The following is a 12933-nucleotide window of genomic DNA, read 5'->3' on the forward strand; positions in this document are numbered from 1 at the left end:
AATCAAGAAATAATATCGAAAACTTTCAGAACTGAAAGACCTGCAGTGCCAGACTGAAAAGGCACACCAAGCGTCTGACATAATAAATTAAGACTTTCAACAAGGTACATCAAAGTGAAATTGCAAAATACTACGGATGTACGATTCCAGAGATAAACAGAAATCAGATTAGCGCTAAACTTCTCAACCGCAACACTGGAATTTAAAACATGAAATGCCTTCAAAAAAGTAAAGTAAATAACTTCCAATGTAGAATCCTATAACCAACCACACTACCACTCAAATACATGGTTTTAAATAAAAAATATGCTGAGCTATGTAAGATTTGAGGGAAAAAATTCCCTCCAATGCACCTTTTCCAAGAAGCTACTGGAGGATATCCTCCTCTAAAACGAAGGAACACATCAAAGTAGAAAATGCGAAATCTAGACTATTTGGGATTGAACATAAATAAGAGAGACTAAGAAATTCCCAAGTTAAAAAAAAAAATGGAAGTGATAATTAATGAATTTGTCTTTGTTGAAAACAGTACTGAGATATTTTGTAGGAGCATACAGGAAGAATTACTGATTTATAAAAAGAAAAATTAAACAAGGCCAATTATTAACTTTAATAAAAGTAGTCACCCTAGATAGACAATGTTATTACAATTCATTACTTGACGCAGCAGTAAACAATATTTACTTAACTATATATACAACTAGTCTTATCTAGCCAAAATGTACAATATAATTTTAGAAATGGGGGAAGAAGGCATGGGAAGAGGATTTAAATGAGTTAAATCCTCACTCAACCAGGACAAGAAATGATTCAGTGTTACCTAAAAGTTGAGAAAGAGCAATAGAAGCATATTGTTTGGAAACAGATACCAGAGGAAAATCTAAGAGTTGAAAATTGCTGCCTGGTGATCATGGCTTCACAAAAAATGGTGGTTCAAGGGACTATCATTTTTACTGCAAAGATTTTGATAAAAATATTTTAAGATAACAGTACTCACAGGGGCACCTTGGTGGCTCAGTTGGTTAAGTGTCCGACTTAGGCTCAGGTCATGATCTCAGGGCTCATGGGTTCCAGCCCTGTATTGGGCTCTGTGCTGACTGCTCGGAGTCTGGAGCCTGCTTTGGATTCTGTGTCTCCCTCTCCCTCTGCCCTCCCCCACTCACACTCTGTCTCTCTCTGTTTCTCAAAAATAAATAAACATTAAAAAAAGAAAAAAAAAAGAGGGCTGCCTGAGTGGCTCAGTCAGTTAAGCAATCGACTTTAGTTCACATCATGATCACACAGTTCGTGAGTTCGAGCCCTGCATTGGGCTCTGTGCTAACAGCTCAGAGCCTGGAACCTGCTTTGGATTCTGTGTTTCCCTCTCTGTCCCTCCCCTGTTAGCACTCTCTCTCTCAAAAATATATAAACAAACATTTAAATTTTTTTTTAATTTAATAAAAATAAAAATTAAAACAAAGATATCAAGTACTGCTACTTTATTTACTTCTATCCCAAGAGGAATAGAAACACTGTTACATAAGACTTTATCATCAGCTATATAATTCCTTTAAACTAAGGACAAGTAGTCAAGCACAACTTTCAAATATAAGAAAAATAAGCATTTAGGTCAGTATTTTATAAGACAAAGCCTATTTAAGCCTTTTGATCATGACTTTCTCCTTTCTGAGCTTTGACCTAGAAGCTGCATCTGCATGGCCCAAAAGAAGAATGAGATAGACAACAACAATAATGTTCATTAACTGTTACAGCAATTAGACACAGGCCACAATTCAAAAGGCTCAAGAGAGATGAAAGCAAATTTATTGAAAATATATACTAATATGCAATTAAAACCAAGCAATCCAGATAGAAGCAGAAATTAATTATTAATAAAACATATTATACATTCACAAAAATTATACAGTTTGAAATGTTTAAAATGTAAAACATATAATATTATAATATTTTAAGTAACCTTAACATGTGCCTGGAAACTGTGCTAATAAATTTAATACATCCTGTGAGGAAACAGATATTCTCTCTACTTTCAAAGTAGAAAACTGAGTCTCACAGAAGTCAAGTAATGTGTACCCCAACATACAAATAAACAGGGATGCAGGGATTAAACCTAAGCCTGTATTCATAACCACTATGCTACCTACCAAAAAGTAGGAACTCTAATTTTTCTGAATTCAGACTACTAAATAGTATTATGGCTAACTGGCATACTTTCACAAACTGCATTAATTCTACCAATTCCCCACTAAATAACTACTTGAGAGTCAAACTTAAGTGCCTAGACAGCTGTTTGTGTTCAGTTTTAAAATAATGCATTTTAAATCATATACTTTTTACAATACTTTTGTGTCTATGCTGTAGAACTTAAGAGCACAAAAACAATTTAGCCATTAGACTAACATATTCCTCTCTACTGTTCTCTTCAACAATGTGATGAGACAAACTGGGCAAATCATAGCAAGAAAGCATGACTTATAATATGAACTATCATTTGTTCCTATCACATCCTCACTTATAGGAAATATCTGACGAAGACATGAAAAATTATTTCTGTTCTTAAGAAAAGATCAAGAAAGTAAAAATAGCTCATTCTAGCATTTTCTTTTCCATTTGTGAATCTTTCTGCTTTTCTAACAAAATTAACATCATCAAAATACGTACCTACTAAAAGAAACATATATTTTTAAAAAGCTTTCAACAGTTCCACTTGTACCTAGAATGTTGCCTGAAGACAAACAAGGAGAAAAAAACAGTTCCTTTAGAGTAAGGATAAATAGTATATAAAAGGATTTGAATGTGAAGAATGAAAACTGCCTCTGCCTCGTAGCACTGAAATGACTGAAAAGTCATTAATCTTTAGGATTAAAAAAACGGGTTTGTATACAGACTGCTTTTTGTAAAAGCTCTGAAACAGGAGGAGAAAGGATAATTTAGAATTCAATCACCAGTTAAATGGAAGAGGAGGAGGAGCAAGAAAGTCACAGATAACCTAAATCACAGTTTTTAAAAAATATTTTCAGTCTATGTAGAACTACTTGTATGTATACAAAGGGCAAAATAACTTTGAAACTAGTAAAACTCAGGTGGAGGAAACTCTGCGTGTTTATTAAACTAAAATAAATACATGAAAGCTCTCTACTAGAGGACTTTAAATTATACAGAAGCATAAGGAAAAACATAATTGAAGAAAATAATTCTAGATTTAACCACTAAAATCCCTAACAGGTCTCAAAACCAGAGATTTTCACCAGTAGAAACAAATTAAACCCAAACTTTTATAAGAATCAGCACTATGTACACTCAAAGGCACAAAATTTTAAAGTGACAAACATTCAGAAATGGAAAGAAAATGGCAGGAAAAAACTGGCTGAAATAGTACTGTGTTTGTCTTGTCCATTCCATCTTTAAAAAAAAAATCCAATGTCTATTATGTACTAGAGACGACTCTAGATGCTGGAGTTATAGCAATGAACAAAAATCTCTGCCCTCATGAAGTTTATGTTCTAGCAGAAAAGGAAGACCAAGACACAAAACAAATAAAATATGTACTGTGCTAGACAGTAACTAGTGATATGCAGAAAAATTAACAAGATTCTCTACGAGAGATTTGGAGTCAATGTGCTTTAGCAAATTCCTCACACCTGTACCCCTATATACAAATACTTCTGTAAAAACTGCATTGTGTCTATTGTATTGTGACTATAAACTATGAAGTTCAAAAAAGACCTGTGGTTTACAATAGTCCTAAGTTCTTCTGTTTTCAAAATTTTGTGACTTCTCATTTACTTGAAAAAAATTAAGCTCAGCAGCTTACAGTATAAATGTAGACATATAAAAGCATACCAACATAAATATCTTGAATGATAACTGGTTGTCTACATTTTCCAATTTAACATAATACATAATTTTAAGAATGACACTGAACTGAAATCATTTTATTTGCCTAACACAGATCATCAAAATATGCTTTTAAAATAATCAAAACTTCAGGAGCTCCTGGGTGGCTCGTTGGTTGTGTCTAACTGTAGCTCGGGTCATGATTTCACAGCTTGTGAGTCTGAGCCCTGTATCAGACTCTCTGCTGTCAGGGCAGAGCCCACTTTGGATCCTCTGTCTCCCTCTTACTCTGCCCCTCCCTCACTTGCTCTCAAAAATAAAAGAACATTAAAAAATAATAAAAATAATAATCAAAACTTCAAATTCCCTGTCCAACACCACCCCCCCCCAGCAAAACAAAACAAAACAATTCTCCTATTCCTAGATAATCTACAATGGGGGGTCCTTCCTCCTTACAGTGTAAGAAAGTGCTGGGAAGGAATGTTGAAAAAAAAAAAGCACTGAAAAGGGATTTTCATATGGCTTAAAGAAATTCTTGAAAAGAAACAACACATCTTCAACAGACTTCATGACCTTTCAAGTGATACAACAATATTCTAAGTGGAAAACTAATGTGCAAAAGCTAATGTTTGGGTCAATCTCAAAAGTCATTTAATTGAAGGCAGTGACTAACCAAGACCACCTGTGCCCAATACACTGATAAATTACAAAGCAAGAAATCCAAGGCAGCTCTACTTTATCAATGTCAACTCTCTAAACAACACTGATCAAAGTAAAAAGAAACAGATATTCAATATTAAAACTACAAGTAAAAATCTGAGTTATGGTATTATTACTACCTAAAAGAAGACCAAATAACAACAAAAAAGCATCTTTATCTTTTATTAAAAATAATTCTGATGACATGACTTGACAGCAATGTACAAATAACTTATGCACCAAGAAAAAATGGCCAACTCACTAATCAATGGCTGGTTTATATAGGTTTTCTATAGAAAACTGTCCACCTAAACCTATCAAAACTTTGAAGTCGTATGAAAACATCTAGTAAACATCTAGTAAAACTCATTATTTTCCAGTTGTGTTTGAAAATCACAGTAACAGAACTTTCTATTATTTGCTCACATTTCCCAGAGGTGATTAAAGGAGAATTCTAACATTAGAATAAATAAAATTACTCTGAACCTAAAAATACAATCCAAAATGTTAATCTACCTACCTTTGTGCCTCAAGGCTGAACCCAACGAATGTTTTTGTAAAAGCTTTCAATTAAGTTTGCATGGCTGTCCTGTAATTCTCTAGATGAAAAGCTTGGAAGCTGACTGAAAGGTATCAACAGAGCGGACTGAAAGTAGGCAAACATTGTTCCTTAACAAGCTTACAATTTCAGTAAAACAGGCAGTCAGTTCTATCAAAGATAGTCTATAATGTCAGTGTCAAACAATGTTTTTAAGTTTCAAGGGCTTAAATCTACTCTAAGCAGGGTTCAACTATCATTTTATATTGTCAAGCTTCATATTTAGCTATATAAATTTAGGAGTATAAAGTTAAAAATAAAAATTTAAGTGAAGTGAAATTAGTCCATAAACTAATCCTGCTGTATACTCTAATTTATATAAATTGAGATTAAACCATTTGACAATTTCCTAGGGCTTCTAAATCCAAGTTATTCTAGGAAACCAGTAATCAACCTTTTGTGGCAATTTAACACATTAATACATCTTAAAAAACTAATGACGAAGAGAAAAAGTATCAAAAAGTAAGTTCCATTTATGGCCAAAAAAAATTGGTGTCAATTATATCTATGTAGAATAATATTATGTTTTATTATACTTTCTAAAACTGAGATTAAAAATCAAACACACTGGTCCTAGCTTACCATACAAGAGTAAATGAATTAAGGGTTCAGAGAATGTTTTCTACCTTTCCTTGCAGAATCACATCATCCATATTAATAATGATAGTAAAAATAAACAATAAATGTAATAACAATACCAATTCTATTATCGCTCTTAAGTGTCTTCCAAAGTGTTGACAACAATTTACTAATTACATAATCGGTAAACAGAATATACCTTAGGAGGTAGATAAGGGCAAGGGAAGAAAAAGTTGCCAAAGACTATATACTAGGCCAGCTGAATAACCAAACTCTGAAGTGATTTTTAAAATCAATATCCCGGGGCGCCTGGGTGGCTCAGTGGGTTAAGCATCCGACTTCAGCTCAGGTCGTGATCTCACAGTCCAAGAGTTCGAGCCCTGCGTCAGGCTCTGTGCTGACAGCTCAGAGCCTGGAGCCTGTTTCAGATTCTGTGTCTCCCTCTCTCTGACCCTCACCCGTTCATGCTCTCTCTCTGTCTCAAAAATAAATAAACGTTAAAAAAAAAATAAAAGGCAATGATGGAAGAACTGTAGAGGTGAGAGAGCTGACCTCTGCTAGCTGCCATCTTTAAAAAAAAATAAAAAATAAAAAATAAAATAAAATCAATAGCCCAAGACAAACCATACAACTAATAACAGCTGACCTAAGGAAAGTTATAGAAAATTAAAATACTAAGGAGTTATTATGATCATTTCTTTCACCTGATCATTTCTAAATCAGAACAGAAGTAGTTTAAAATCATAGTGCTACTCTGTTGCAAGAACAAAAAAATGGTCAGAATGCAAGCCACTTTCTTTCAGTAAGATGCTGACACCTTTATCTTGGTTTACCACTACCGAAACCAATGCATCTATATGAAATCATGGCAAAGATTATTCAATTTCTTAGTTATAACAAAAATGAATCTTTCTTCCAAATCTTTTGTCTTTTAAAAAAAATAATGCATATCTGAACAGCATTTCTTGTCATCAAAGCAAGAATGCAGTATTCAATTACAAATTCTACAAAGCTTTAGAGTTCTTAACCAGTTGATCAGGATCTTTCCATGTACTGCTGAGATTTACCCTAAAATGGAGTGAGAAAGTAAATTTCAGAGGATTAGCATATCTGCCTCTTTAATTTGAAAAGTGCTAATATCTTTTAAAAATAATTTTAAATGGAGCTTTCTCCCTTTAAAGTTTTCTATTTTATTCTGTAAAATATATATAAACAATATGTAAGTTTTTAAGTTTAAATATAAATCCTGAAACCTACATGCACTGTTATATGTCTACATGGAACCAAGTTTTGAAGACCTTTTAATGAATTTATGCATGAACTGGCTACTTGGAGACAACAAAAAGGCCATTTTTTTCTTGCTGCTAAAATAAGTCACTAGGATACCTGACAAAGCATTTTAGACTCAGTGTTCAACTTATTGAAAAATATACAAAGAGTTAAAAAAAAAATCAATGATCCCTACCCTGTAATAATCATATCATATGCTCATCCACTGAGATTTGAACATGTCCCAGAAATATGTAAGTAATTATGAGACACAGGTAGTATTAGCACAACTACCAACAAAGATTTTTAGAGGTTTATTTCAGCCTGGAAGCTAAGAGATAGACTAATTTTTCAAGATTCTTTCTTGCCCTAATTGAAGAATTCAAGATGCATACAATGATTCACAAAATAGTCAGTGCTAAACATACTTTCTCTGTTCATGATCTTTGCAGATAATTATAATTGACCAACTATGACAGAATGGAATCTCACTCACCAATACAATCAACCACAAATCAACATGGCTTTTGTACCCTTCCTCCTCTATATCTGCAAAATCTCACTCTGTGAAACTCATCATTGTAGTGAAGTCAGGCCCCCTATAAATCTTCTGAGAATATAATTCTTCAAAGGCATTTGACTATGAGGAATTCTTCCTTCCTTCACCACACCTGCTTTAGGTTGTAAACCATATGGAGTATATTATACTTATACTAACTATTCTTCAATAACTTCAGAAGGCAATTCTAAATTTTTAATGCAGCCTGTAATACACATGTTTTGAAATAAGGTTTTCTTAGTAATTCTTATTTCTTCACTGGCTCAAGGCAAGTAAAATTGGGTTTTGTAGATCTCTTCTGATCTGAATTCCAGTGTTTTATACAAAAGTTATGGGCAACACGTAGGGTTTATAATTTTAGTAAATGACACTCCAATCTGTTATAACAGAGAATATTTGTATTAAAGTGGGTGCTTTTCTGTCCTATAACAGCTGCCAGCAGGACCCCTTCTCTAATACACAACAGTTCTTTAAAAACCTGGACCATTCCACCACATTAGAGCATTTCAGATCATTTTTTTTTCACACAGAATACTTTTTAAGTGAATAGTATTGACTCTCAGAAAGTAAAAACTAATGAGAAGGAAATACTGGGTCAGTTTTCAGATGATGAAAGACCAAAAAAATAAAATAAAAATGAACAATTGGTGTTCAGAAGAAATTCCAGTGAATAAAACAAAAATCCTATATCCCTCCTTTTATCCAATTCTTATAAAACATAGCAATGTCACACTCGGCCTATCTTAAAGAAGTGCAATATTCTGTGAATTATAGTCATACATAAAGCCTCTAAACACGAAGGATCCTACATCCTGAACCCAAATTAAGGAAAAGTATTTGCAGAGATGAAAATCCAGATTCTAGTAGGAATTCTCCCAACATAAAGACTCAGAGAGAGTATGTACAAAATAATAAACACACTAATTTCTGTATCTTTGCAGTTACTGGTGATTTTTTTTTTTTTTTTTGGGCTGGTTTTTGCTGTTGTTATTGTTGTAGTTAACAAGTAAATAAGTAATACTGTATTATCAATAATGTTAAATATGAAAAAAAAAAACTCAAAAGTAACCAGGATAGAAAATTATAGCAAAGCAAATATTAAAATCTTAAGCTAACAATTTTTACATAGGCAGCAGTTCTCCTAATGAAAGAGAAAACTATTAGAAATCTTTTTTTATTTTTTTAAAGACTTTTTTAATATTTATTTATTTTCAAGAGAGAGAAAAAGAGAGTGCAAGTGGGGAAGGGACCACAAAGCGGGAGACAGAGGATCCCAAGTGGGCTCTGCGCTGACAGCAGCAAGCCCAATGTGGGGCTCAAACTCATGAACTGCAAGATCATGACCTGAGCCAAAGTTGCACACTCAACCAACTAAGCCACCAAGGCACCCCAACTATTAGCAATTTATAAAGCTAAAGGGTTTGTACATGGGAGTAACAGGAAAGTACTGACATAAAACAAATACATGATTTTAGAACTCTAAGAAAGAATGAAAACCATCACTTTTGTCTTGCAACATATTCCAAGACAGCAGAAAAATATGATAATCCAAGCTGAACTATTTAAGCAATGTCAGTGTTCACTTTCTTACTATCTAATCCCAGTAACTGGGGCTTAATGGTAAAAAATAAAATATGAAAAAGTTATGTAATAAGACTGAGAATAAGAACATTATTACTTAAAGTTACATGCGAACATGCACTTAAAATTTTAGTGTAAATGAAGCAGAAATAAATTTGAAATCCAAATATTTTAAACAGATTTAAAAGCACTGTTTTCTATTCCTTTTATACACAAAGAATATATTAATCATAAGTCCATATAATGCATAAGATTTTGCTATGGTGCTTCATGTTCCCAATCACGCACAGTGAAAAACTTTTCATAAATTCAAAGTTTTCAAAAATAAATACATGCAATTTAAAGTCCTCAGGGATGAATTTACCGTCTTGTGACCATTCTGGCAGGCCACATGCAGTGCTGTCTGCCCCATCGCATCCTCAACATCGACGTCACTGACGTGTTGTACAAGGTCATGGAGTAGTTCTGTCCGCCCATTCACAGCCAGCCAGTGTATCTGTGCAGCCATGGAGTTACTTAACATTTGTGCAAGGAGTGTTTCATATAAAACCAGCAGATAAATAATGCTATTACATTTCAAATGTGAGCATGATACACACACTAAAGATTAAATTAAAATGAAAGCCCCTACATTTTCCTATATTTTTATATGGGGAAAAACTATGCATCCAGATGTAGGTTACACACCATGTACTTTATGTACTTCAAAATCAAGCATTCCATAGATCAAAATAGTTAAGGGTCCTAGACTTAGGATCATCAAATACTCTGCTTCCTAGATGATCCTGGACTCTATGTATAGCTTGTCTCTAAAGAAAAGGTACTGGATACTTTTCCTTCCCCAGAAGCAAACATGAGTAAAAAAGTAATTAACACAGTAGGCACCATATTCTTTACCTCATGTCTTTTACAAGTAATGCATGTAACATACATAAATAATAATATATACGGAAGATAAAACACCTATAAATGTACCACTCAAAGATAATCAATATTAAAACTTTGGACTACGCCATCCATGCATTTTTTTAATGTTTTATTTATTTGGTGGTGGGGGGGAGACAGCGGTTCCCAAGTGGGCCCCATGCTGACAACAGTGAGCCCGATGTGGGGCTGGAACTCACAAACCATGAGATCATGACCTAAGCCAAAGTCGGATGCCCAACCAACTAAACCACCCAGACGCCCCAATCCATGCATTTTTCAATTGACTTTTTTCCATTAAAAAAATGTATCATGAAACTTGTTTTAAGATGGCAGCTTGAACACATGCATCAACTTCTATTTCTTCCCCAAACTCCATTGAAATGACAATAAAGAGTATTGTTATCTTAAGATAAAAAAGAGACTAAATAGCAACAAGTTTTGGAAGCTAAAAGCTTTTATCAGAGTTATCAGAACAAAAAGCTGAATCCTAAACCAGCAGTAGAGAAAGCCAAGAAGGTGATTCAGATCACTGAAATCCCAAAAGGCTCAAAATCAGTAGTAAGCACTTTGCATCTCTTGAAATAGGGGTGTATTAGCAGACCTAAATAAGATTTAGACCCTTAAATTACCATCCCTCCTGAACTCTTCAAGGCCAATAACTGCCCCTCCCCATCTGAGAGAACACAAGAGGCATGAAAACAGTCTCTATATAAGAGAGACACCAGGCACAATGAAGCAAGAATATCATACTGAAAATGGGAGATGAAGTGCAAGTTTACACACACTGAATACTGAAATCCCAAAGCATTTTCCTCTACCAAGTATCCAGTTTCCTCCTGGAAACTGTTAGAGCTTTCTCTGAGGAATCTGACCAACTTGAGAGTAAATGCCTAAAGAAATTGACAGCAGAAAGAATCCTAAAGGCAAATGCCCAAGCATATCACCCTACACTGAAGTCCACAGTGAATAAACCTCCTTAATTCAAACAGAGCTTTCAAAGAGCTTTTCCCAATTCCACCAAACATTTGACAAATGCATCTAGTCTGAAAGACAAAATACTAAATAAGTAAATAAATAAATAGCAAGAGGAAAAAAAGGAACCATGGATATTGAAGGAAAAACTTCAAAAGAAAAAGTTATATTTAATACTCTCAGAGAGAGAAATATTGACTGCACCCTTTAAACAAGAACAGGGTACTGTTTTTTTAAAAAGGACAATGCAATTGGGGCGCCTGGGTGGTTCAGTCAGTTAAGCGTCTGACTTCTGCTCAGGTCATGACCTCACAGTTCGTGGGTTCGAGCCCCGCATCGGGCTCTGTGCTGACAGCTCAGGGCCTAGAGCCTGCTTCAGATTCTGTGTCTCCCTCTCTCTCATTCCCAATCACACTCTCTCTCTGTCTCTCTCTCTCAAAAACAAATAAAACACTAAAAAAAGATGTCGAAAGATATAGGTTGACATGTCAAAAGATATAGATAGCAAAATTACCCAAAAAATACAAAAATACCAATTCAAAGGGATACATGCACCCTGATGTTTATAGCAGCATTATCTATAATAGCCAAATTATGGAAACAGCCCAAGTGTCCATCAACTGATGAATGGATAAACATGTGGGGGGTGTGTGTGTGTGTGTGTGTGTGTGTGTGTGTGTGTGTGTGTGTCTACAGTGGAATATTACTGAGCAATAAAAAAGAATAAAATCTTGCCATTTGCAACAATGTGGATGGAGCTAAAGAATATTATGCTAAGCAAAATAAGTCAGAGGAAGACAATTAGCATGATTTCACTCCTATGTGGATTTAAGAAACAAAACAAGCAAAGGGAAAAAACAGAACCAAGAAACAGACTCTTAAGTATAAAGAACAAACTGATAGCTATCAGAGGGGAGGTGGGTGGGGAGGATGGGTTAAAAAGGCAATGGGGATTAAGGAGGGCACCTGTAATGAGCACTGGGTATTTTATGGAAGTGCTGAATCACTATAGTGTACATCTGAAACTAATAGAACACTGTAAGTTAACTAATTGAAATTTAAATAAAAACTTTAAGAAAGAAAAAGAAGGAAAGACATACAGATAGCAAAAAAGGACATGAAAAGATGTCAATTAGGCAAATGCAAATTAAAACCACAATGAGATAGCAACTGCACACATCATAACAGATGAAATAAAAAAACAGTAATAACATCAAATGCTGGTGAAGATGCTGAAAAACTAGATCACTCATACATTGCTGCTGGAGGTATAAAATGATGCAGGCACTCTGCAAAAGTTAGGCAGTGCATTTTAAAACTAAACATGAAACTACCATATAACCTAGCAACTGCATTCTTGGGCCTTTATTCCAGAGAAGTGAAAACTTTTATGTTCACACAAAAACCTGTACACTAATACAGGTTCACTAGTACACTATAGCTGTTTATAGCAGCTTTATTCGAGATAGCTCCGAACAGGATATGACCCAGGTGTCCTTCAATGGTTATACAACCAGTAGTACATCTACACCAAGGAATACCAGTCAACAATATAAAGGAACAAACTATTGACACATACAACAACTTAGATCAATCTCCATGGAATATGATGAACATATAAAAGCCTAAAGGTTCCATGCAATATAATTCCATTTATATAACATTCTTAAAATGATGGAGTACAGATTAGTGATTGCCGAGGGTTAGGCATGGAGTGAAGGGGAGGAAAAGTATGGTTATGAAAGAAAAGCAAAACGAAACATCTTTGTGGAGGTGGAAATGTTCAGAATATCGACTGTGGTAGTGGACACATAGACCTACACAGGTAATAAAACTGTATAGTGCTATAAATATACACACACAAGTAAAACTGGGTACAGATAAACAAGTAAAACTAGGGAAATCTGAACAA

The 12933-nt window shown here is 34.3% G+C and overlaps 1 protein-coding gene across 10 annotated transcripts in view; it reads right to left on the reverse strand.

The window, feature by feature from the left end:
• Window positions 1–12933, reverse strand: part of HACE1 (HECT domain and ankyrin repeat containing E3 ubiquitin protein ligase 1) — a 120970-nt gene that overhangs the window by 86302 nt on the left and 21735 nt on the right. For 7 of the 10 annotated variants that reach the window (XM_042939452.1, XM_042939451.1, XM_042939450.1 and 4 more), the window contains one exon: window positions 9487–9618. The exons of 2 other annotated variants lie outside the window; for them this stretch is intronic. In XM_042939452.1, the coding sequence (XP_042795386.1) occupies window positions 9487–9618 (132 nt within the window). Of the gene's footprint in view, window positions 1–9486; window positions 9619–12933 lie in introns of those variants that run through there. One more of the 10 variants, XM_042939459.1, reaches the window with a different exon arrangement.

Source organism: Panthera leo, chromosome B2 (genome assembly GCF_018350215.1).
Source record: "Panthera leo isolate Ple1 chromosome B2, P.leo_Ple1_pat1.1, whole genome shotgun sequence".
Lineage (NCBI taxonomy): Eukaryota > Metazoa > Chordata > Mammalia > Carnivora > Felidae > Panthera > Panthera leo.